The 26,623-nt window shown below is 43.0% G+C and overlaps 1 protein-coding gene across 1 annotated transcript in view; it reads right to left on the reverse strand.

Annotated features, from left to right (window-relative positions):
• Positions 1-2,022: 2,022 nt before the first annotated feature.
• Positions 2,023-26,623, reverse strand: part of LRRC63 (leucine rich repeat containing 63) — a 46,986-nt gene continuing 22,385 nt past the window's right edge. The window contains exons 5-10 of the mRNA XM_074988053.1: positions 25,303-25,460; positions 21,650-21,748; positions 19,107-19,243; positions 6,116-6,199; positions 3,618-3,857; positions 2,023-2,188 (exon numbers count right to left, since the gene is read on the reverse strand). Of these exons, the coding sequence (XP_074844154.1) occupies positions 2,023-2,188; positions 3,618-3,857; positions 6,116-6,199; positions 19,107-19,243; positions 21,650-21,748; positions 25,303-25,460 (884 nt within the window). The remainder of the gene's footprint in view (positions 2,189-3,617; positions 3,858-6,115; positions 6,200-19,106; positions 19,244-21,649; positions 21,749-25,302; positions 25,461-26,623) is intronic.

Below are 26,623 nucleotides of genomic sequence, written 5' to 3' on the forward strand. Positions count from 1 at the left end.
TCCCTTTCATGGTTCCCTGATGGAGTGCCTCCCAAGTGTCTCACTCTCTCCTCAGAAGACCAGATGCTACCTTCTTTCAGGGCCTACTACTAGAACTGTCTCCATTCCATGGGTTACTCCCTGTCTCTCATGCCCACAGGTCAGCCTTCTCTGCACACAGGCAAGGAGCCCAGGTCTTAATTCTCAACCACCCTGGTCTCGCTAATCATAAATCGTGACTACAGACTTCCTCCCTCTCCACCTGCAGCTCTATTGTTCACTCCTTCTTGTTATAATAACCACAAATGAGCTCCTTCCCCAGTCTGGCATTTTCTCTAACGATGTCTAGCTCACCTTCCCATTGCCGCTGGCTGGGTTAAAATTGGTCTCTCAGGCCCACATTAACCCTTTCATGACTGGTGTGCAATAAACTCAACATCAAAGAAACAAACTGGTGAATTATGAGTATTTATGCTGTCTGTGACAATGCTTCCCTGAAATTCAGCTTCCCTACTGAGGAACTCTGAGAGAAGATCTTCTGCCATGTGCAGGGAAAATTGTTCTCCCGTCTCAAAGTTTAATGTTTATTAAGTGTTCTTCACCAGCCACTATTTTGCATTTGACAAAGTCAGGTTATACACAATGTTATTAAAAGCAGACACAGCACAAACATCCTTCAAATACAAATTACAGGGCTCCCTGGGCAATCTCCTATTTTGGTTTTGGCCATTAAAAAAGCTAACTATGCAAAAAGATACACACACAATCAGCCAGACTTCAACTCATTGGCATCTGTCTCACGTTAAAATAAATGCCAACGCTATCTTGCAAGCTCCACTTTAGAGTGACTATCCTGTATCAAAACTAGTTGTAATATGCTATGCACTATGACCAAGGTTGCCAAAAGCAACTAGTGATTTTTGGGTATCCAACGTGACACTCCTTACCATGATCTGATTGCCAGAGTGAGTGCTCAGCACTTGCTGAAAAATCACATCTTAAAATATCTCAAGTGCCTAAAAATGATTAGTTGTTTTTTGAATACTCATAGCCCACGTAGAGTCTTGGTTTCTGGATTACCAACAAGATGGTAAGCCTGAGTTGCAGACATGCTCAAGAGACACCTTTCTGTAACTGTGTGCTGTTTACCAATTATTGCTTAGTGTCTTGTGTGTGGCAAGTAGTGTAGCACTTAGAAGTGCTTTTTATAGCAGTGGAAGAAGCAATTTTACTTTTTTTTTTTTAAATACTGAGACTTTAAGCATGGTCAGTTCAAATCACAATTAGGCTACTACACCTCAGTTGAGATGGGGCTTCCCAGCTCAGGTAGACAGACACATATTATCTTTGTTCAAGCTTTCATGCTAAAGATATCAGTGCGCCTGCTGCATGGCAGAAGGCACCTCATGCTCGTCACCCTAGTACAATCCCACCCGTAGAGGGTGATTTCTGCAGGTGCTCTGGAGCACCCAAGCAAAAAAATTAGTAGGTGGCTGACATCCACTGGCAGGTGCGTTTCCCCTCCCTCCCAGCACCTCCTGCCTCGCAATAGCCCTGCCCATTAACTCCACCTACCACCCACCACAATCAGCTGTTCTGGAGCCTGCAGGAGGCTCATGGAGGAGCAGGAACAGGGCATAGTCAGGGAGGGGGCAGAACTGGGTGGGAAGATGCAGGGCAGGGGAACTAAGCACCACCCAGGACCCCGGTGAATGGAGCTAACACTCTTCTGCTTCCTGTGTTGTGTAGACATGCCTGGGTCACAGCACACTGACATGATTCCTGGCTTATGCACATCAATTCTTAAAAGCTTTCAGAGAAAGCCAGTGAGTGATCCCTAACAAACCCAAACAGGCCAAGGCTCCTTTCTAAATAACAATAAAACATATAGGCCCGAAAACATTTTAAAGAGGATGTGACAATTGCACAGACAAAATGATCCGAAAAATCCAGTATCACAAGCTATCTTCTAGATGAACATGTCTTAACTGCATTGTATCACCAGTTTCTCTGCTGCAACCATGATCAGTTGCCATAAAGCACTCAAGCCAAAGAGTCAGTCTGAGACATGAAGCTGCTGTAACAGGATGGTGAGCAGGCATTAAAGAGAAAAGGAAGTCTGCGGAATCTAAATATGTTCCTGCAAGATCGAATGACATGAAGTCCTTGACCATACAAGGGACCTTTGCAGCAGTCACAGACTCTACAGCTAAGATGGAGAGAAAAACTGAATCAGAAACATTGCACAGTCCTTGTGATGGTACATACCCAACATGCTCCAGTTCACTTTCTACATTCTCAACTAGAAATTAAGGGGTCATCTAGTTGGCCTCAGGTTGTGGAAGGTTCACAAGCTTCCTGAACTACCCTGTGGTGCAGGTGGCTCTCTAATCCAAGAGTGTCTAATCCTAAGGGTGTCATTATACTTCCATGGCTACAGGGGGGAAAGAGGCCAAGTGGAAGTCTGAAGCAGACACAATGAAAACAGAGAGATTCTGTGCATGGGTGGAGAGAACTCTGCCACTCCCAAAAATGGAGGGGCTATTTTTTTCATCATAAGTTGTTCTGAAGCTCACAACTTATAGCTTTCTTAACAGACTGGTTGATTACAACTTCAAAGATGCAGCACAGATTTTTGGCTGGGAAACTATTATGGTGAACCCTAATTAAATCAACATTTGATAATTTGATTAAATTCAGTTAATTTAACAGTTCCACATATTATCAAAAATACATAGGCCCATTATTCACTCAGAAACATAGCTCAGTATACCTGCATGGGAATCATTCTATATTGACCCACAATATAGTGGTGGGGGCGGGGGTGCGACAGGGCGCTCAGCTGGCAGAAGTAAAATTACCCCTCTATTCAGCACTGGTGAGGCCACATCTGGAATATTGTGTCCGGTTTTGGGCCCCCCCCCCCGTATAAAAAGGATGTGGATGTGCTGGAGCAGGTTCAGCGGAGGGCAACAAAAACGATTAAGGAGCTGGAGCACAAGACCTGTGAGGATAGGTTGAGGGTTTGGGCTTGTTTAGTTTACAGAAGAGAAGACTTAGGGGTGATTTAATAGCAGCCTTCAACTTCCTGAAGGGGAGCTCTGAAGAGAGGGGTGAGAAACTATTCCCAGTGGTGTCAGATGGCAGAACAAGGAGCAATGGTCTGAAGTTGAAGAGGGAGAGGTGTAGGTTAGATATTAGGAAAAACTACTCCACCAGGTGGGTGGTGAAGCATTGGAATGTGTTGCCTAGAAAGGTGGTGGATTCTCCATCCCTCGAGGTTTTTAAGTCCCGGCTTGACAAGGTCCTGGCTGTGATGACTTAGTGGGATTGATCCTGCTTGAAGCAGGGGGCTAGACTAGATGACCTCCTGAGGTCCCTTCCAGCCCAATGATTCTATGATAAGTTACAGCAATGCTATTGAGCAGCATTATTTTAGTTTAGTGCACACATGTCATTATTTTCTCTTAGCTTATTCTGTGACCTATAGTGCACAGCCTGCAGCTGCTATAGTGGGGATTTACAGAGGTCTAAAGCCTGTGCCCTTCAGACATTGCCAGAATAAGTGCTTAGGGGCGACTGGTACATGTCTTATGTGTTCAAAACTCCAAGGGAAGCCAGAGATTCCCGTCACTTACTTGTTCAATGTATTTTGAATGTCCTTTGAGATGCCAGTATATCTTTGCCACAAGTTGTTTCTGGAGAAGCAAAGGGCAGCCAGATCAGTAAGTCTCTGTGGTTGGTTCTGGCTGTTTTCTTTCCACAAGAACGGATGCATGAAGTTATTTTCTGTGTTCAGGAATTTCAAGGGAAGCTTCAAAACCTCACAAGGCAAAGCACACAGCTGATTCCCTTCAACATTCAGATATTCCAATGCCCTGTAATTTTAAGGACCACCAAATTATGTACACAATTTATCTCAGCTATGATTATATACATATCCTACTTCCCACTTGCTGAGCTACTGAATCAAGATGGCAAATGTGTGTTTCTGTATAAAAGGCTAAATTTTTTTAAAATGCTTTTTAAGAGTAAGATACAATGACACAATTATGTGCACAAAGAATTATTTCCCCAAGTACAATAAACAAGTAGTTCAACTGGAAGGAAGGGATCATGTGTGTATTCAGCTGGATGCTCATGACAGGTTTCCAAATGCACAGACAGGCCATCATCAGCTTTCTCAAAGACTTAATGGTAAGTGTTTGTGTTCTTAAGTCTACATTCCTGGTTATTAACATGTAAGTATACTTCTATACCTGCTCCCCTTCAGCTCAGATAAACAGCTGCTGATATACCCACAACTTTCTAACAAAAAGCAAGCATCAGAGAGGTAGGCGAGTTAGTTTGTATCTTCAAAAACAACAAGAAGTCCCTTGGCATCTTATAGACTAACAGATATTTTGGAGCATCAGCTTTCATGGGCAAAGACCCTCTTTGTCACATGTCTCTGATGCAGCGGGTCTTTGCCCACGAAAGCTGATGCTCCAAAATATCTGTTAGTCTATAAGATGCCACAGGACTTCTTGTTGTTAACCAAAAGCAGAGACAGATTGACCCTGTGTGGGAAAAAAATCCTCTTGCCCAGTGTCACAGCTTAGGCAACTGCACCTGTATTCCCACTCTGCAATCGAGCACGGGTGCCCATTCTCACCCTGCCATCTCCTCTGAGCCAGTCCCTCTCCCTTCTGACTGGAGTCTCTCCAGGTTGCATAGTTCTTTACCTTCCCTGTGTTACTCCCAGCACAGACAGGTTGCCCAATGGCATCTGGGTGTTTCTTCTTTAGAGATGGGTAACAGGTGTAATTGCTGCACTTATAAGGTATCACACAGCACTTCCTACACACACCTACTTGATTGTTAAAGTGAAAAGCCTTACCAAGAAAACATGTTAAAAACAGTGAAAAAATCTACTCTACACACATTACTAAACTGACAAGTTCTCGCCCTAACCCTAACATGGGCTCTGGCAGGAGCAATCCTTCAACACCTCACCAAAGGAGTTTTCTTCTGGAAACAAGCTCAGCACAGTTTCAGCTTGGACCATCCCACAGTCAAATCAGGACTCAAGGCCCTGATCCTTCCAACCCTTCCTTAAAGGACTGTGACCCTTCATGGATCCTGTCCATTTGCTGGGTCAGGAAGAAGGCTGGGAGGCAGTTTAAAACCACACAGCTTATCCAAAACCCTGTTCTTTGATTACTGGTCACTGGAGAATCCATTATAACTAGTATATGTGCACCTTTCAGAAGAGTGGCTTTGAAGGATTTATAATATAAGTATATTAGCATCCCTCTCACTACTAGAGGAGGTACATACATTGCCACAAGAACATACATACGGTTACATTTGTACAGTATATCTCAAAGCTATGAGCCCTAATTCTATAGGGTTTAGCTTAATTCCTAAGCTTTTTTTCAGAAAAAGCTTTTCAGTTTGTTACACATTTTCTACTGAATCACTCCCTTCAAGCCAAGGTATTAACCTCCCCTCCCAACCCCGATGCCCACCACCCCCACATCCCCATGGTATGTCTGTCCTGCTAATGAAGGTGTGTTTGTAGCACAGATAGGATCCAGCTGTGCTAGCTTTAGCCTAGCTAACTTGTCATAATAGCAGGAAAGAAGTGGTAGGATGGGCCAGTGTACAAAGGGATACTGGATATACACTCTGGGCCCATGCTAAAGCCTCTGCTCCGACATCTTCACTATCAGTGTTATTCATGGTAGCTGGATTCAAGCTAGCACAGGTATGGCTGCCTGCACTGCAATCACTTGTACAGTCTGTGAATGACAATATGGTTCAAATTATTTTGGGGTGTGTAATAATAGTGATCATGCAGAGAAGTGCACATGCACATGGTCACAATGAGCAAATGCTCATAATTTGTGTGCAGGTACTTAACTTACAAACATAATTACAATATATAAACAAGTGGACACAGGTTTAATTGTTAACAGACCCTTTTAACAAGGCAGTGGGCCCATGTTGTTATCTGTTATACTGGTGCAAATCTAGAGTAAAAACAGGGACCTCAGTGGAGTTACTCCAGATTTACTAATGAACATCAACTCCATAACTTGGCTCACAATATTTTTAAACAGGTCTGGTTCCAGCATCTATTACGTCTCAATACCTGAGATTCCTGATTTCCCGAGGGATAATGCTAATATCATTGTAGGCAACATCCAGATAATTAAGATATGGCAATAAAAACAGCCTGAGGAAAGAGAAAACACAGTATATTACAGAAGAACTATTTAAATACATTGATCATAGTTATTGATGCTCAGTGATGTACTGCATGTATACCTTTTTTTAATCTTCCTCTTAAATCTGTGATGGGAAGCCTTGTATCAGTGTGATAAATTATGTTCCTGTTGCGAGTTTTAAAAGACTGATTTACTCACATTCTGACAGACAGGTACTCGGTAAGGAACATGTCCTTTCAAGAGCAACCATTTTTTAGGTTCAGGATAGGTAAGATATAAACAAAAAACAACATTGCAGTAAGATGTGATGTCACCCCAAAATTGGAAATTGTTCCATGCACAGAAGCTAATGTAGCACTGACAATATAAAACGATATTAAGAATGAGATTGCCACATTATGAATGTATTCTGTACAGGATTTCCCTGCCCCTTCACGCACGTTTGTTACCCTAAATCCCCACCCGGAGAGAGCAAGAGAGACTGCAGTACTGGTAAGTTCAGAGATCCAAAGCCTAGTCAACTCCTTCAACTCTTATACTCTGCAAATCCTCAGAAGAGTCACTTGACTGAGGCCAGCAAATGGTACATAATAGCAGCAAGATAATCAGCCAACTGTACTGCCATTGCAGGCAAGAGATTCAAGGAGTCACACGGAGATGCCCTAATAGGTATATTAGACTGAAGACTATGGCATTTGTGTTGGGTTTTTCTGTGTGACCATGGCCTGTAGCATTTGACAGGCCAATGCAAGGAATCAAATAAGCAGTGGCACAATTGGAGAGCTCTAGAAACTGAAAATATTATCTTTTGGCACTGTTATAAGTTGTGATGCTGGCAGACCAGGTACCAGCTCATGTGAAAGCCCAGTGCCTCACTGAACATGTACAAATACATAGCTGAAAACCTCTCTGATGACTCCATGTTTTAATATTAAGATAAAATATTAGAGCTGTAAGAATGTGTTTGGTGTTTACATCTTATGAACAGTGTAGGATGATGCCTGTACTGATCTCACTAAAAATCTCAGTACCCTGTGATATAAAGACAGAATGAGTGTTTGTGTTGTAAGCATTTGTGATTCTGTAACTCCTGGCAACCCTACACATTAAATGCTGCATCAAGGCCTCTGTAGCACTTAAGGTGAAGACTCTCCTACTCTGCCAGAAGAAAGGTCTCCCATTGGTGTAGTTAACACACCTTGCTGCTAAGCTCTGCCATTGACATAGTGCGATCTACGTGTGTGTGTGTGTGTGTTGTGTTGTGTTGTGTTGTGTCTGGGTCAATATTTTATATCACTGAGCGGGTGCGGATTTTTCACATTTCTGAGTCATGCAGTTATAGTGATACAGGTCTGAAATGCAGACCTGGCCTCAATCTGGAAAGGAAGCATTCATTAAGCTGAAGAACTAGTCCTTCAGACAAGGCTTTGAAACCAAATGAGCCACTGTAAAACATCAATAGGCCTATTGACTGCCCTCCACGCGCCCATGAAGAAGAATCAGATGTTGACACCTTCTCTATCAGTGTGGCCCTTGGAGGAGAAAGGGATAGAAATCCCTAGCAAGGTGAGGCAACGGGACTCTGAAATGCAACAATTCCTCAATGTAAGCAAGAGATGCCCCATGCTGCTTGGAATGGGTCCATCCCAAAGGACGTATAGAGCTACTTGTACTTGGGCTGTAATTAATTTGGGCAGGTATGTGTCTTGGTTTAAACTTGTAAATAACCTTTTCTCTTTTTTTTAGTTAATAAAGTGTTGCTTAATTTATTACAGGATTGGCTATTATCTTTGGTTTCAGCTCAGAGTACAAAAGACCTGGGTTAAATAATTGAGACTGGGAGTAATCTGAATATTGCTGAAATTTTTGATGTAAGGCACTGGTCACCAACTGGTCGATTGCGATCAACTGGTCAATCCTGGGGAGTCTTCCGGTCAATCATGACTGGCCAGTGTGGCTCCTTGTGTGTGGTGGAAAGAGGGGGACAGGAATCTTGGTGCAGTGCCTCTGCTTGCAAGCACTGTCCTCTGCAACTAGCATTGGCCAGGTATGGGAAATAGTGGCCAATAGGTGCGGTGATGGCAGAGAGGTGCAGTGTGCAGAGCTGTGCTCAGAGCTATGTGCCTCATGCCCTGCCATTCCTGGAACCAGAGGAGCTTATTGGCCCCTTCTGGGAGCAGCAGATAGAGCCCTGTATGGATACAAATACCTATGCACGGATAGACATTGGTATACGCTGATCTGCATGGCTCTGCTCCCCAGAGAGGCTGAAACCAAAAGAGACGAGCATGGTGATGCTACTCCCAAGATCCCAGCACTGGCAGCTCCTCATGGCCAAGCAGCTGTACTGCCCTCAGCCACGTCTCTTGTCTGGAGTTGTACAGCACCCACGGGTGGCAGTACTGGGGGGTTGTGCAGCCGTACGACCGAGAGGAGCTGCCAATGTGAAGTGCTGGCTGGCAGGAGCAGTGGTACCACACTCCTCTCCTTTGGCCCTCACAGCTCCTGGGAGCAGAGCCCTGTGGATCATTTGATATAGGAGTTTATCCAGAGGTAGACATTTATATCTCTGAAAAGCTTTAATGTGGGGCCAGGGCTGGGGCAAAAGCAGGCAGGGAACCCTCCTTGGCTTCACTCTGTCACTGACCTGGAGCCTCCAGTGGTAAGTGCTGTCCTTCAGGAGCTCACACCACAACCCCCAGCTCCCTCCCAGAGCCAGCACCCCTCCTGCACCCCTACCTCAACCCTGACTCCTTTGCCAGGGCCAGCATCCTGCATCCCTCCCCCAGCCTTGAGCCCCCCTCCTAGAGCCAGCACCCTGCACTCCCTCCAGTACCCCGAATCCCAGCCATGAACCCCCCTCCCAAAGCCAGCACCATCAACCTCCCCGGTTCCAAGTTCCAGCCTTGATTCCCCCTTCCCGAGCTAGCACACATCTAGCTAGCTAGCCATCATCTCCTGCACCCCAACCCTCCTTCCAAACTCCAACCCTCTGCCCCAGCCCAGTGAAAATGAATGAGGCTGTGGGAAAGTGATGGAGTGAGGGGGTGGAGCAAGTGGGTCAGGGCTGTTCAGGGAATGTGCAGGGTAGATCTTGGGTTGCCCTTAAATTCTAAAAGTGATTTTAAGCATAAAAAGGTTGGGGACCACTAGTATAAAGTAACCATCTATCACATAGTCCAGGTTGCCTGGATGGCAAGGTATACTGATATGTCCAAGGCGACTCTCTTGACTCCATGGTAAAACTATTATAGTGATTCAGGTGTTCATACTAGTTACCGGGGTGGTGAAATCTAATGACAGAACAGCGAGCCGATCTGGGGCATCTGCCCTACTTTTTGACAATCTGCCCTGACATTGGTCCTCTCAGGCTGAATCTACACTATGAGATAAAATTGAACTCAATTCAGCAAAAGCAACGAGAGGTCCTGTGGCAGCTTATAGAATAACAGATTTGTATGAGCATAAGCTTTCATGGGCAAAGACCCACTTCGTCAGATGCAGGTAGTGGAAATTTGCAGAGGCAGGTATAAATAGGCAGGCCAGAGCAAGTCTGGAGATAACGAGGTTAGCTCAGTCAGGGAGAGTGAGGCCTACTACCAGCAGTTGATCTGGAGGTGTGAACACCAAGTGAGGAGAAACTGCTTTTGTATTTAGCTAGCCATTCACAGTCTTTGTTTAATCCTGAGCTGAGGGTGTCAAATTTGCAGATGAAATGCAGCTCAGCAGTTTCTCTTTGGAGTCTGGTTTTAAAATTTTTTTGCTGTAGGATAGCTACTTTTAAATCTATTACTGTGTGTCCTGGGAGACTGAAGTGCTCTCCTACAGGCTTTTGTACATTGCCTTTTCTGATATCCGGCTTGTGTGCGTTTATTCTTTTCCATAAGGACTGTACAGTTTGTCCAATGTATATAGCAGAGGGGCACTGCTGGCACATGATGGCATATATTACATTGGTAGATGTGCAGCTGAATGAACCCGTGATGGTTTGACTGACCTGGTTAGGACCTGTGATGGTGTTGCTGGTGTAGATATGTGGGCAGAGCGGGCACCAAGGTTTGTTGCATGGGTAGGTTCTTGAGTTAGAGTTGCTGTGGTGTGGTGTATAGTTGCTGGTGAGAATTTGCTTCCGGTTGGCAGGTTGTCTGTGGGCAAGGACTGGTCTGCCTCCCAAGGCCTGTGAAAGTTGGGGATCATTGTCCAGGATGGGTTGTAAATCACTGATGATGCGCTGGAGGGGTTTTAGCTGAGGACTGTAGGTGATGGCCAGTGGTGTTCTGTTGGTTTCTTTCTTGGGCTTGTCCTGTAGTAGGAGTCTTCTGGGTACACGTCTGGCTCTGTTGATCTGTTTCCTTACTTCCTTGGGCGGGTATTGTAGTTTCAAGAATGCTTGGTAAAGATCCTGTAGGTGTTTGTCTCTGTCAGAGGGGTTGGAGCAAATGCAGTTGTATCTTAGTGCTTGGCTGTAGACAAAAGCAGTTTGTCCTCTCTTGGTGTTTACACCTCCAGATCAACTGCTGGTAGTAGGCCTCACTCTCCCTGACTGAGTTAACCTCGTTATCTCCAGACTTGCTCTGGCCTGCCTATTTATACCTGCCTCTGCAAATTTCCACTACCTGCATCTGACGAAGTGGGTCTTAGCCCACAAAAGCTTATGGTCATATATTTCTGTTAGTCTATAAGGTGCCACAGGACCCCTCGTTGCTTTTGCAGATCCAGACTAACACGGCTACCCTCTGATACTTGAATTCAATTCAGTTACCTCAATTTTACCACGTGACTGTCTTCACTGTAAAGACCAGTAGATTGATTTTGGGTGCAGTAATCTTGAGATTACAAAATTGCAATTACCTGATAGGCACAGTGTCAATCTCAAATTCAGATATTCAATTAAATGCAAGTGCGGAAATGCCATGTCTTAAAAAGGGAATTTATTAGCCTCCAGAGTTGCCCCCTATGTAACCCATAATGCCTCTCTCAGTCCTCCACTCTGGCCGCTGCTCTCCAGTAACAGGAAGAGCCTGAATTTCCAACAGGGAGCAGCGAGCCCTTAGCTGTGGGCTCATGTTAGTACGACAGCCTGGGAAATGGATTCTTTATGTCTATGTTGTTAGCGGGGTGCGTGCATCTACCCATTCAAATAGCCCTGCAGGGAGTTTGTAACTTTAACTGTACACTTGCTATTTTTTTCTGTGCTGCCTGGCGCCAGCCCCTGACACACCATACCATGTGTCAGCAAGGCTGTGCTGTGGGTTGTGGTTGTATAAAATGCCAACAAACTTCTTCTCAGTAGTTTACATTTGTGTGTGAATCCCCTTCCATCCCCCACAGGCGCCACACAGTCTGGGTCTTCCCCATGCTCTGCCACAACACGTTGGTAGCCCCCAACCCAACCCAATAAAAGGATGTGCCTGCCATTCGGTGCTGGCAATGCTGCCAGTCACGCAGGAAAGAAAGTCTGGGTTTTGCTGCTTCCAAGGGGAAGTCTCCCCCAGTGGTTAAGATACTGGGGGCTTTCCTGCTGCCGTGGGGAAGTCTACCCTGGCAGCTAAAGGGCTTGCTGCTGCCGCCGGGAAAGGAACAGTGCAACTCGTCATCCATCTGGTCATCCATCCCCACCTTGGCTCATATCTGTGCTTGCTGCCACCTGGGAAGACCAACAATTCATTTTTTCCTGAACAGTCCAGGACCCTGCATTAAGACTCTCCCGAACATCAACATAGTGTAGGGGGAAACCAAAAATTGTTTCTTCCTACATTATTCTCAATGTAAGAAACATTCCAGGCCCCTGCATTATTTTCAGGGATCACATTTCTGCAATGAGAGGAGGTGGAATACTCAGTTGATGGCCAGCTGAAAACACAGTCATTTCATGGAAGTCTTATAGTGCACTGGAACACCAAATACCCTTTCCATTAACAATATGATGAACGGGGAAACCAAAAATTCTTTCTTCTTACATTCCTCTCAAATTAAAAAGCATTCCAGGTCCCTGCATTATTTTCAGGGATCACATGCATGCAATTATCAGTGGATGGCCAGTTGAGAATATAGTTGCTGCACCCATGTGGGCAATATAATGTGTGAGGAAACCAAAAATTCTTTCTTCTAATTTTGAGCGTCCTCTGCATTATTTCCAGGGATCGACATATTTTCAGGGATCAGGAGGGGAATGACGAAAATGCAATGGGGGAAGATGACATCAAGACCAGCGAGCACACCCAGAATGCTACAGGGATGAGGGAACTGTGGGATAGCTTCCCACAATGCACTAGTGCAACAGTCAATGTTAGCCAATATGTGTGTGGCAGCAATGACTCAACTTTGTGGGGAGCAAGGTGTGAAGAGAGGATGGTCAAAACTGAACTTATAAGTTCCAGAATTAGAAAATCAATATAAATAAATTTGAATTTATCTGATAGTGTAGACACAGCCTCAGTCCTGCGCCACTCCAGCCAGTGTGACTCAAATACTAAAATAGCATTCAGGCCTCAGTCAAAGTCCAGGCTGTGCTGTAGTAGGCACTATGCAAACCTTAGTAGTAAGAATGCTACAGTTACAGTTTAACTAGATTTGAAAGAGGAAGGGTAGAGGAAAAGGTGTATGTGCAACTAAAAAGCAAAGTGATCAGGGGAAGGTTAGGAAAGCCATGAGCTGAAGTTTGCTTTTTTCACTATCTTCTGGGGAATGGCCCAAAGACGGCAGAGAGGATGAGATAAGGAAAGCATGGGAGAAGAAAAAGAAGTAAATTTACTGAGGCTTGAGGGAGGAAAACAGCAATAGGAATACAGTGGACTGGAAATATACAATAAGCCTTCCTTATGCAAAAGTCTTAATTCTCTCCAAAAGAATCCTGTTGAACACTTTTCCTGGAACAGACAGTAACATGATGCCCCACCAGTTCTTTCATTCCTTCAGGTTGCCTTTCTGGGGAAGCTTGATGAGGTATGCACGCTTCCAGTCTTGTGGGACCTCCTCAGTGTCCCAAACAGATTATACATCATGTTAACTGATGTCTCACTATCTGCCTTTATTGCTTCTGTGGGGGTGTTGTCTGGATTCAATGCTTTTCCACTTTTTAGAGTGAACGAAGACAGAAATTGATAGACACTTCAGGGAAGAACAGGCTGGCTTCCAAAGGGAGAGACCTTGCATTGACCAAACAGCAACTCTGAGTGATCACAGAATGTCTCTTGAGTGGAACCTCCTCCCGTACATAACCTTCATAGACTTTGAAAAAGCCTTCAAGAGCATTGATAGAGACACTTTGCGGAAATGGTTGCAACACCATGGCATCCCATTCAAAATTATTATCCTGATTCGTTCAATGCACAAACCCTCGACATGCCAAGTTGTTCACAATGGTGTCTTGACAGAATCCTTCAGCTATACTCTCAGGAGTGTGACAAGGGTGCCTATTGTCACATTTCTTGTTTTTGATCACAATGGACTGGATTATGAACAGGACAACAGATGGCTGTCAATGGGGCATTCAGTGGACACTTATCAAACAGCTGGAGGACATTGATTTTGCTGATGAGGTCGCCCTCCTTTCACACCAACAAGAATGCATGGAAGCAAAGTTCACAACACTAGACAAAACTGCCTCAATGACTGGAATGAGCATTAAGGGAAAACCAAGACATTGAGATCAACCAGTCTAACAACAACAACAACATCACACTGGGAAGGGACGAGCTGGAAGATGTGGAGCAATTCATCTACTTGGGGAGAATTATGGTCAGAAATGGAAAAACAGACAAGGGTATTATTACCAGAATAGGGAAGTAACAGCTGCATTCAAGACTCTCTGTCCCACAGGGAGTTCACAAATAATATCTGTGAAGATGAAACTGGAGATCTTTAACACAAACATGAAGAGTGTGCTCTTGTATGGATGCGAGACCTGAGGTACTAAACAGTCTTCAAATCACAAGCTACAGACATTCATAAACAGATGCCTGAGGTACATCCCTCATATCAAATGGCAAGACTTTGTCACAAAAGAGGAGCTTTGGAACAGAGCAGGAAGAGAACCACTCAACATTCAAATCAAGAGAAGAAAGTGAGGATGGCTAGTCCACACTCTCAGAAAACCATCATCCAGAATAATATATCAAGTTCTCAAATGGAACACCCAAGGAAAATACAAAAAAAGGAAGACTTTGGACAACGTGGAGAAGAGCTACTGAGATTGAAGGACAACAACTAGGGTACTCCTGGATTCAGAAGTTTTGTCCCAAGGCAGAGTGAAGTTGGGGAGACTTGTAAATGACCTATGCTATACTCGGAGTACAAGAGTTTAAGTCAAGTAAGTCATGCAAAACATCCACAGCTTTTTACATCTCCTCACATATATCTTAAACACAACAATGCATCTGGTCTATTTCAATAAATGCACACCATGATTTTGCATCCAGTAAATATATTATTTCTTTCTAGCTCCTTTTTAGGCAGTTAGATTGCTTGGTTTCACTTCTACAGAAGTTCTTCCTATATTTTTATGAATCATTTGTTTTGCAAGATACAAAATGTTCTTTCCTTTCCCAGACACCATTAAGTTGTGTTTTAGGGAACTTAAATGGTTTAGAAGGCAATCATTTCAGGAGTAGAGAAGAACATTACTTTTTAATATTGTTGATCAGTGGAAGTTAGTTATGTATTTTTATTTCACTTCCTATGTGCTGTCTTCTCATTTAAACCCAATACATAAGTCTGCCTCAGGAGAACTAGCTGAGTTACAGAGTTCCTTTTGCTATATCCATAACTAACAAGGTCAATACCAAAGAAGAAAGATCGACAAATCACGTAAAGAGGCAGTGCCTAGACAAAAAAGTTCATATGTAGATATATAATAAAATTTCAGGACTATCACAGAGGTGTGGCCAGGTCTACATTACAAAGTTAGGTCAACATAAGCTGCCTTGCATCAATTTAGTTGTATGTATGTCTACACTTAAATTTGTCTCCCATCAAATGGAATGCACTAACATCCCTTCCTCATGAAACATTGAGCCAAGGTTAATATATTGAGGTTGATGAACCTCAGGTATAGAGACACTGCATAACTTGTGTCAACCTGAGTAGTCTTCTTGCAGCTCTCTCATAATGCCTGACACTGACCTCTTTATGAACTCTGCTGCCCAGGAGTCTGGAGACCTGAATGCCTCCCATCCCTCTAAAGCCCTGTTTGTTTCTGAAATGCCTTTTTGGCCATGTCTACACTAGCCAAAAAGTTCGAAATTGCCATGCAAATGGTTATTTCGAAGTTTACTAATGAAGCACTGAAATATATATTCAGCACCTCATAAGCATGCGGGCAGCTGCGGCACTTCGAAATTGATGTGGCTTGCTGCCGCGTGGCTCCTTTTCGAAAGGACCCCGGCTACTTCGAAGTCCCCTTATTCCCATCTGCTCATAGGAATAAGGGGACTTCAAAGTTGGTGGGGTCCGTTCGAAAAGGAGCCCCGTCTGGACGAACCGCATCAATTTTGAAGTGCCACGGCTGCCTGCATGCTCACGAGGCGCTGAATATGTATTTCAGCGCTTCATTAGTAAACTTCAAAGTGGCCATCTGTATGGCAATTTTGAAGTTTTTGGCTAGTGTAGACACAGCCTTCAGGGGCCAGCTTGGCAAGCACACCTACCAGCTCCTCCTTGTTATACGTAACTGCCCAGCTGACTCGGCCTGTTATATGGGTCACACCAACAGACCTGGGTTGCCAGAACCAGGGATAGAACCTGTGAGTAGAGGGTCTAAAGCCCTGCACTCTACCATGTGAGCTAAAGGCCAGCTGGCTCTCAGCCAAGGCTGTAGGGCAGAGACTTCACTCACCCCAGGTAAGGTCTCAGTACCTCTGGGTACTACACATGCATCAGCTGTGTTCAGGCTTAGAAGAGCCAGGAGGTATTGGATCTCCTAGCTCAGTCAGGAAAAGAGGATATGTAGGTGCAACGACAGACTAGGCATAAAAAAGCAGATTGCACAGGGGTACAGGTAAAGTGGAACGCAGAGATCAGCACCACTACTGCATGAAAACAGAGTATGGGACAAAAACAGGAAGGCCCAGAGGCCAACAGTCGATCCAATGCCAAGCCTCAGACCTTCTGCTTTTACAAAGGCTGCTTGGTGAACATCCCACCACCCACAGACCAACTTGGATATCTCTGAGGAGCCCAAGTCACAGGTTCCTGGTATGACCAGTGAGGAGGATGAGCAGGAAAAGGTGGAGGGTGGGGATCACGCAACTGCACAGGTATAGCTATACCACAATCCAGAACCTGTCTGAGATCTAATTGCAGATCAGTGAGTACTGGAAGTTGAGCAAGGGTAAGCCCAGCGCCGCAGAAGGAACCTTGGATAAGTATGTAATGTATTTCCCTTTACAGTGATGTTAAAAAAAAAAGCCCCAACTTAACAGGACAGAGCTATCCACTTTTCATCTAATTTACTCATACTAGAAGAGGTTTTCATATTAGCAGCAGCACAGCTAAGAGAAGTAAAGTTGTTTATATCATTTTCATTTCCCTGTATGGTTAGGCAGGATGGACCAAGGGAAGCTGTTTGTTTATGTACAATGGAATGGCTCCTGAGAGATCTTGATGAAAATTTCATGGAGGTGCTCAGCGATCCTCTCCTGAGGATTTCTAGAATTGCTGCAATGGTGCCTACCCACATTAACATGCGAGCAGCATACGGGCCTGAGTAACTTTGGGAAGTCAGCAGCAGTCGTGCTCTCTCTGGCTGTGTTATCCTAAGGAGGTATCAGCTAAAATCACCATTGTGAGTGAAAAATGGTGCCTGTGTTCAGTGCCATTGCCCTATACACATTGGTTCAAGCAACTGAACAATTACTGTCTCATTTCTTCACACTGGGTGGGCCACACTCACAGGCTACGTCTAGACTGTCTCCATAACTGAAAATAACTTATGCAATTTGCGTAATGCAAATAATTTATGCAAATTGCATAGAATTACCTTATTTCCTAATGGCACCAAAGTTTGAAATAAGCGCCTCTCACAATGAGGGGAAGCAGAAACGGAATACGGGGCTCGAAATAGCCGCACAATTCTGAGCATGGAGAAGAGTCATGGGGTCGCTATTTTGGGATACAAATGTATCTCGAAATAGCAACCACAGTCTAGACATAGCCACGGTGTTTGGTGCTGTGAAAGGTGCCATGTAGAAGCATGCTCAAGTAGAAGTGTCAATAAACACGTCTTGTTTAAAACTTTAGGGGCACCAAGGAGAGGGAGTTCTGAATCTTAATGTTCACTTGCTTTTGTGATTATACTGACAATGGCATTGTGTGTTTCATGTGCAGCTGCTGTCATTGTGGCTTTGTGGGATTCTCGCCCTCCATGCGCATGGAATGCTTGAGTCATAAGAAGAGGGGGGAATAAAAAAAAGAACTCGGAAAGACATGTTCAGCAAGATCCAGCAAGCGGGTGCTGCATCAGATCGTAAGTAGAATGCCTGGTGGGTGAAAGACTGCAGACTGTATGGAGAAGGAGAGAACAGACAGGCATCCCAGCAGGAAAAGGAAAGCAAGATGTAACAGGACATTATAGGGCTCCTCCAGCAGCAAACACAGATGCCACACACTCTTGTGGACTTGCTCGTTCAGCAGTCCTAGGGCTTATCTCCCTTTGCAATGTCTGGAGAACTTTACTATAGCACCTCCCTATACCTCTTTCACCAGCTCTCTACAGCCTTACTCCACCACTCCGCATGGCCGCAGGAGTCACATCCACATCCTACCACTCCTCACCAGGGGACATCAAGGACAACCAGACCTTCACATGCACTAATCTAGGGAAGCTACGGTTGATGTATGTTCCTGTGCTGTTAGCTACATATTCTTTCCTTCTGTTAGATCCCGTTGTACTAATTTAATAGGTTTTAAATGTATTTGCTTTTATATTGCGCACATTTTCTTTGCATCACTTTTATTACTCAAAATCTATTATTTGGAAAATAATTCACCTCTATTAGTTCAGAATACATGCTGCAGTATACCTAGTGATATTGAAAGCATTTCCGTATAGAGTGAAATAAAACTCACAGACTCAGTGGCAGACAATATAATAACCATAGTAAATATACAGCAAGCAATGCAGAGTTCCTAACAGGATCTCATGCAGCAAGGCCTGGTAAAGCACAGCACATCACCATATCTAAATGTGTCTCACTGCTAAAATTTTCTTTCAGAGCCACCCTGAATCATATAGCTTGGTATTCAGTTCTTCTAATTACTCTTGTACCTGACTGTTTAAATTCAGCAGATAGCTGCTGCCCCCCTGGCCTCTACCCCAATGACAATTTTCCTCCTTGCTTCATTATGCAGAACACAGCAGGCAGCTACAACCACAAGGACAATTCACTGAATCCAATGTTGTGAACAAATATTGCTAGCATCCCTTCAATTTACTGAAAGCATAGTTAACTGTTGAGTTAGTAGCTGAATCTTTCCTTGGTGCTGCTGAGGTAGATAAACATCTCCCAGTACAATTCGGCTCTGATCACAGATGGGGCCTTTGTGTACTACTATTGATGTTGATGACTATTTGCTTATGCATAAAGCCAGTGCTTTTTTTGTAAAAAAAAAAAGAGGAGCAGCTGGATCCCCACTGACAGGCTGTTGGGGACCTCCGCCCCTGGCAGGGTTTCTGCAACTGGGGCTGCCAGCAGAGCTCTGAACCTCAGCTGACTCCCACTGTACTCGCACCTTCTGGCACAAAAAGAATCACTGTGCATATAATATATATATTCTTAGAAAGCCTTTTTGTAGGTGTAATTTACAAAGCCAACACAGAAATGAATGAATGAATATAATGTAGGTCACACAAAAAACTGAACTCTTGTCTTAGTACAGAGATGTTGCAATTTAATCTATTAATAGCAAACACCTTACCCAGTAGGAAGGGCAGATAGTAAATTGAAGGCTATGTTAAGGACCCTAAGTGTCTTGAGTTTGTGGATGTCATCAGGGATCTCTTTGATCGGGTTGTTTCGGAGCTTCAGTACTTCTAAGTTTTTAATATCATACACCTTAGGCAGGAAAAGATAATGGAAAAAAGGTGTTTATCACAAAGGTATTCTGGTTCCTGTTATGGTAAGAGCGTTTACGTTTTTAACATTAGTAGGTGACACCATGAGAAGTAAAAACAATGGGGCCTAGTGATTCAAAACAGCCCAAGGTGCTCAACTATGACCACTGTGACACTGGCAGTGGCTGGAACCCTGGGCCCTTTAAATTGCTCCATAACCCTAGGTGGCATGCTCAGGGAAGTGCTAAGGGCTGGCTGGAGTGGGTTGCAGTGCAGTTCAGGCACTGAGAGCTGGCTGCTCTTAGCCCTGCCCCTCCCACCCGAGGCTCCACCTATTCCAAGAGCCTGGAGTTGCCCCTACCCACCTTGCCCAGGGGCCCAGCAATTCTGTTAGTTCCCCCAATTCCCGACATGCACTGCTGTAGTATTATAGGGGGGTTGGTACTATTAAGGTTGCTATACGGCTTACTGCTGTAAGCTATATGGCTTAGTTGACAGCATCCAGGAAAACAGCCAAAAACCCCAACTCCACAAATAAATCAAAAATCACAAAGAAAGCTTGTAGGTTTGCCCTCTTTCTCATGTAGACATAGCCTTAGAAACTTTATATGCACATTCTTACCTTAACAATTGTTCTAATCATCTCTTTCCCAGGCTATCTTAGGCCCAACCCTTCCCCTGTTCTGTCTTAAGATCTTTCCGGCAGACATCTTGGGTGGTAAGTGAGGGTCTCCTGGCATTTGGCCACTTCCCCATTATTTTGTTTCCTACCTTTATACCATTTTTGTCTGAAGCAGGAATTCTTTGTGTTCAGATCAAATTCTTTTGAACTTGAGTGGAAAAGTGCCAGGTCTCAAATGGGTTCCAGCATCAGATAGTATGGTTGCTTGTCTTTGTAGGACTAACCACAGTTTGGGCTTACAGGAAAAACAAACCCTTCACAGATTGTTGACTTGATCACCCAGCGATTAAATTCCTAAAGTATCACTAATGGCTTTTACTAGAAAACCTGGACTAATAAAACAGGTTCCTACTTAATATCTTTAATTTCACATACAAGAAAGATACATGCGCCCACACAGAATATACAGATTCAGCAGATTACAATTTTAAAATGACATATTTCATGTCCCATTTTGTATAAAACATTCTTCAAGTTATGTATATTCATAAGCCAATTTTCAAAATGCACAGGAGGCATGACAATTTGTACAGTTTTCTTTTAGATTTTAGCAGCTAAATTTATATAATGGTAAGTACAGAAACATCCTTAAGAGTTATGGCACCTCCTGCAGTACTATTAAGCTGGTGCACCTGTGCCCATGGGCAGCTGCAGATGGGGGAAATGACAATTTTCACTTTTAAGTTAACTAGATCCTCTCTGGAAGAAGCAGAACCACATATCAGGGACAGAAAGAAGCAGATACCTGGACATTAAGACCCAGCAGGGCCCAAAATTTTAAGGTGTCCTACACGGCTGTATATTCTGCATATGCGTAAGGACAGCCCTGGGCAAGAATTCTGAAAAATCAGGTGCCAAGATCACAAACTGGGCTTTCAAAATTAGTTGATAATTTTGATTTCTATCTCTTTGTGCCTCAGCTCTCCATCTGCAGGGATAATAAATATCCACTCATCTCACAGATGTGTGGTGAAAATCAAGTCACCATTGTTTGTGAAATGCTCAGAGACCGTAGTTTTGAGCGCTGTACAAAGCCCCTGAGAAAAATAATATTTCTGACTTCAAAGCAAGATTTGAATAATATGCAGTAAGTAAAACCTACAGTCACAAATTGACCAATAGCTTGCTGCTTATTACATAGATGCTATACATCTTGTGCACTAAACAAGCTATGGATCCTGTGGAAAAAGCAGAGCGTGATCATGAAGTTGAGGATTGGTTTATAGCACATGCACAAGGGAGCTGAATTAAGATTGCACCGACAACTTTAATTCTGGCATTTCCTAACTTTTGAGTGCTTGACTTTGCAATCTTATTAAGGTTCCTTTAGAAAACCTGTGTGTGTTTAATATTAGTATCAGCACATAGATTGGTCCTCCATAAATGAGGATAAGTTTAAATCAGAAATAACTTTCCATTGAAGTCAACTGAGTGACACTGGTATAAAGCAAGACCAGAATTAGACATTTGGATCCAGATGCAGAAATAGTTCTGAATCTTTCTGGAATCTTTCCAGACTAAGATTGATTCTTAATATTCCATAAATATCCAGAAAAGTAAAGGAATGAAGTATTTCTAATATCTGTGCTATGCAGTTTGTATCTTATTAAATCGCAGTTGTTTGAATGTTACATTTTTATGTTTATTTTAATAGTAAACCGTAAAAATTCAGGCTGTTTTACAATTTTACACTTAATAATAACAAGGAAAACAACTGGTACATACCTCCTTGGGGAAGAAGTGTAAGTCATTGAATGACAGGTTAAGATACACCAAAGTGTTGGCTAAGGGTGTGAGGTCTGGAAGAAGAGTCAGGAAATAGCCCTAGGAGACATATGCAATAGAAAATATACATTAACTATATAAAGTCAGTATTTTTTTAATAAAGAGGAAAAAAGAATTAACAGATCCCACTGGGACTTAATTTAATACATTTATCATTAAAAAAACAGTTAGATAAACCAGCAACATGACTCCACTGATGGATATGTAGATTTGTAGAAGTGTAGGACTGAAAGGCTAGATCTACATGGCGCGCGCTATCTCAGGATATGTCAGTATCCCGAAATAGCTGTCCAAGTGTAAGAAATGTGCCCAGTGTCTCAAAACAGTTTTCAAGATAACGAGCACACTATTCCGGCATCCCTGTACACATCATCACAGGAAGAGTACAGGGATGCTATGACATAGAACTTTATTTCAGTATGTGGCTCCCTTTAGACAGTGCCATGTGCCAAAATAAACTATTTTGAAGTCTACTCAAAATAAGCTAAGCAATTTGCATAGTGCAAAGTGCATCACTTATTTCAAGATTGGCCATGTCTACACAACAACCTAAAGTGAACTCAGGTTATCTAGTCCAATTTTCTGCATTAAAGGCAGACCTAGACTATTTCTGACTGGTGTTTGTCTAACCCTGTTTTTAAAAATCTCCAATGACTGTGATTCCCTAGGCAATTTATTCCAGTGCTTAAATATCCTGACAGGAAGTTTTTCCTAATAGCCAAACTAAACCTACATTGCTGCATTTTAAGCCCATTGGTTCTTATTATAGTCTCTGAAGTTAAGGAGAACAATTTTTCTACCTCCTTCTTCTAGTAACTTTTTATGTACTAAGAAACTGTTATTGTATCCCTTCTGTTTTTTTCTCTTTTCCAGACTAAATAAACTTTTTTTTAAAATCTTTTTTCAGTCATCATTTCTAGACTTTTACTCATTTTTGTTGTTCTCCTCAAGACTTTCTCCAATTTGTCTACATCTTTCTTGAAACGTGGTGCCCAGAACTGGCTACAATATTCCAAGTGAACCCTCACTGGCATGTTTTGCGTACAACACTCCTGCTAATATATCCTCAAATCATGTTTGCTTTTTTGCAACAATATTAGTCTGTTGACTCATATTCAGCTATAACCCCCCACTTCTCTTTCTGCTTTTCTCTTTCCTATGTAGTCATTTCCCATTTTGTATGTGTTCAGTTGATTATACTTTCATAAGTGAAGTACTTTGTAAGTGTCAGAGGGGTAGCTGTATTAGTCTGTGTCTACAAAAACAACAAGAAGTCCTTGGCACCTTATAGACTAACAGGTATTTTGGAACATAAGTTTTCCTGGGGAAAGACCCGCTTCGTCAGATATTTTGTAAGTGTCCTCACTGACTCTCTCCCTATTTACTTCAGGCCTTTTCTCCAATTTGTCTAGATCACTCTGAATTTTAATCCTGTTACCCCATGCACTTATAATCACCTCCTCCCAGCTTGGTATTATCTACGAACTTTCTCAGTGCATTCTCACAGACACTATCTAAGTTATTGATAAAAGGTACTGAATAGAACCAGATGCAGTACCAATCCCTGTGAGTCCCCACTCAATATGCTCTTCCAGCTTGAGAGTGACCCACTAAGACTCATTCTCTGGGAATAGTTTTCCAAGTAGTTTTGTATCTTCCTTATAACAGCTCCAGCTAGGCTGTATTTTCCTACTTTGTTTATAAGAAGGACACGTGAGACAGTGACAAATCATCACACAAGCAGCATCCAGGAATGGGGAAATGTTTTGGGTTGGGGGTCACTGACCCATAGAAAAATCAGTCAAGGGCCACACGTAAGTGGGAAGCAAATAAACAAATAAAACCATCAAGGATGTGGCCCCTAACTGATAAGTAGAAAAAAAGAGAGACAATCACCTCACTCAGGCAACACAGGGCATCAGGGCTCACCTTGCACTCAGAACTTCCCCCCACGGTCAGAGTAACTTATCTGAGGGCCTGGAACTAGTATATTTTGTGGGCCTCCTAGCCTCTGGGCTGCGGTTCTGCAGGGTTAAGTTTTCGTTCTGGATCTGTTCAATATCTTTATCAATGATTTGGATAGTGGCATAGAGAAAACACTTGTAGGCTATGTCTACATTAGCCCCCGCCTAATCTGGGGATGCTAATCTGGGGATGCTAATGAGACACTTTGGGATATGCTAATGAGGTGCTTCCATGAATATGCAGTGCCTTGTTAGCATAATGGCAGCCACAGCGATTCAAAAGTGTATATGGGGGCCTTTCGAAAGGACCACCTCCCCCAGTTTCTAAAAGCCCCTTATTCCTAAAGCCAGATAGGAAGAGTTAGGGCTCATAATGGACTACCAGCTAAATACAAGTTGACAGTGTAAAACTGTTGCCAAAAAAAGAAATATCATTCTGGGCTATATTAACAGGAGCATTGTAAGCAAGGCATGAGAAATAATTCTTCCACTTCTCATTAATTAGATCTCAGCTGGCATGATGTACCCAGTTCTGGGTGTCACATTACAGGAAAGATGTGGACAAACTGGAGAAGGCCCAGAGAAGAATAATAAGAATTATTAAAAGTCTAGAAAACATGACCTATGACGGAAGATTGTTTAGTTAGGAAAAGAGAAGACAGAGCAGACATGATAACCTGAGTACCTGAAAGGTTGTTACTAGCAGGGAGAAAAATTATTCTCCTTCTCTCTGATGATAGGAATGGACTTAAATTGCACCAAGGGAGGTGTCGGTTGAAAATTAGGAAAAATTTCCTTACTGTTAGAAGCCATGTCTACACGTGCACGCTACTTCGAAGTAGCGGCACTAACTTCGAAATAGCGCCCGTCACGGCTACACGCGTCGGCAGGCTAGACAAACACGCGTCGGCAGGCTAGACAAACACCTTTCAGGGATGATCTAGATCAGTGGTAGGCAACATGCGGCCCAAGGGCTGCACATGGCCCTTTGGGTTTTATATGCAGTCCACAAGACATTTTGTTTACCATTGCCCACACACAGGGTTACCAGATTCTGCTGGTTTTCATCCACATAGTTTTTTTCCTATCAGTATGACAAAAGTGATACACACTTAAAGCAAGCACACATGAAGTGAGGTGCATGCTATTGCACACAACATTGTGAGAGCCATGCGCTCCCTCTGCATCTAACAAAAGTACTGCTATGGTTCAATCGGCATATCCCACAAATTCTAGGTACGCAACTGCAGTTAGCAAAACTACTCTATTCCAGGAGATCGTCTCAATTACAACAATTTTGCAGCCCACTAACATGAAGGTGGGCCATTCATGCAGTCTACTCACTAGCTTAGGTTTCCCTCTGTGGTCTAGATGATGCTTGGTCCTGCCATGAGTGCAGAGGACTGGATTTGATGACATCTCGAGGTGCCTTCCAGTTCTATGATTTTAGTGATTTTTAATTTTTGAAAAGTGATGATATACTGAGAATTTTACTACCAGGTTCCAGGTGAGCAAAGTGAAGAAGGCCAAGTTATGAATCCCAGCAAAGCTTGGTTTATAATGAAAGCAACAGTTAATCACTAAGTTTAGTGATATGGAGAATGCATCTGTAATTTTTAAAAGGTATACCTTGAGATTAAGTTCAATTCTTCTATGTATTGTACAGTACAAAACTGCCATTCTGGACCTGGTCATGAATTGTTCTTGTTCATCCTGCTCTCTTAAATTCTGGTACCCAAATCCCTGGATACCATTTATAGCGTCATCACCAAAGATATGCTCTGGTTCTGTAATTAAAAAAATATGTACTTAAATAAAGAAATGGACATTGAGATTAGGAAATAAAAAAATTAAGCTTCACAATATAGACCCTAGATTTATAGCCAAATCTTCCCATGTACAGTCAGGCCTTCTTCAAGCAAATTTCCCTGATACGTATGAGTATCTTAGAGTATCTTAGCAATGCCTGGGTAAAGACTGAAGAATTTGATTCTTTAAACACATACATTTATTCAACTCCTTTTTTTGATGGGATTCAGTTGTTCATAAAGAGGTCTGAGCACTGAAATTTGGATCTTGAGCAGTACTTTCATAAAATCTGGGAGCGTATTATTCAGGTCCACCTGTAGCTTCAACACACAACAAATGATGATAAAGAATAAGATTATGATTCTGTTTAGAAAAAAACACTAAGTCCAAAATAGTCAGAAGTAGCAAATGATTTTGAGTGCTCCAATTCTGGGAAATGCAACCCATGATAGAAACCTGGAGGCTACGTTTACGTTACAGAGATCTTTCGACAGAAATCCATCTCGAAGATCTTTTCCAAAAGAACTTCAAACAGCGAGTCCACACACAAAAAAGCAGATCAAAAGAGTGGTCTGCTCTTTAGAAAGAGAGCATCCACACAGCCACCACTCTTTTGAAAGAATGGGCCAGGGATTGAAAAGTAAGGTGCCAGGACTGCTCTTTCGAAAGAAGAGCCCTATGGAGCAGCTACACACGTTTTTCTTTTCAAAGAAGATTTTGAAAGAAGGCGTTCTTCCTGAAACAGGATTGGAAGAGTGCTTTTAAAAGAAGCGCCGTATTCTTTCAATTTACTTTCAAAACAACACTTTGTGTGTGTATACGCTCCATGGGATCCTTCAGAAAAGCCCTCATCTTTCGAAAAATCTTTTGAAAGAACCTGCTAGGGTAGACGCAGCTGGAATGAATGTCAAGTTTGGTTACAAAAATTTTGTACGACTCCCACTGTTAATAGTCCAAATGGATTCCTCACTCACTAGTTTCAGATCCTGCAATCCTAAAGCCCAACAGGGTGAATTAAGAAACAGTGAAAAGCTTTCGCTCTGAATTTCTTTTCTGTGCTGGTTTTATTGTAACTATAAATGTACTTGTATTTCTATTATTTATTACTAGCAGATTTACCTGGTGTTGCTCAGGTCTTTCC

Source organism: Carettochelys insculpta, chromosome 1, assembly GCF_033958435.1.
Source record: "Carettochelys insculpta isolate YL-2023 chromosome 1, ASM3395843v1, whole genome shotgun sequence".
NCBI classification, from domain to species: Eukaryota; Metazoa; Chordata; order Testudines; family Carettochelyidae; genus Carettochelys; species Carettochelys insculpta.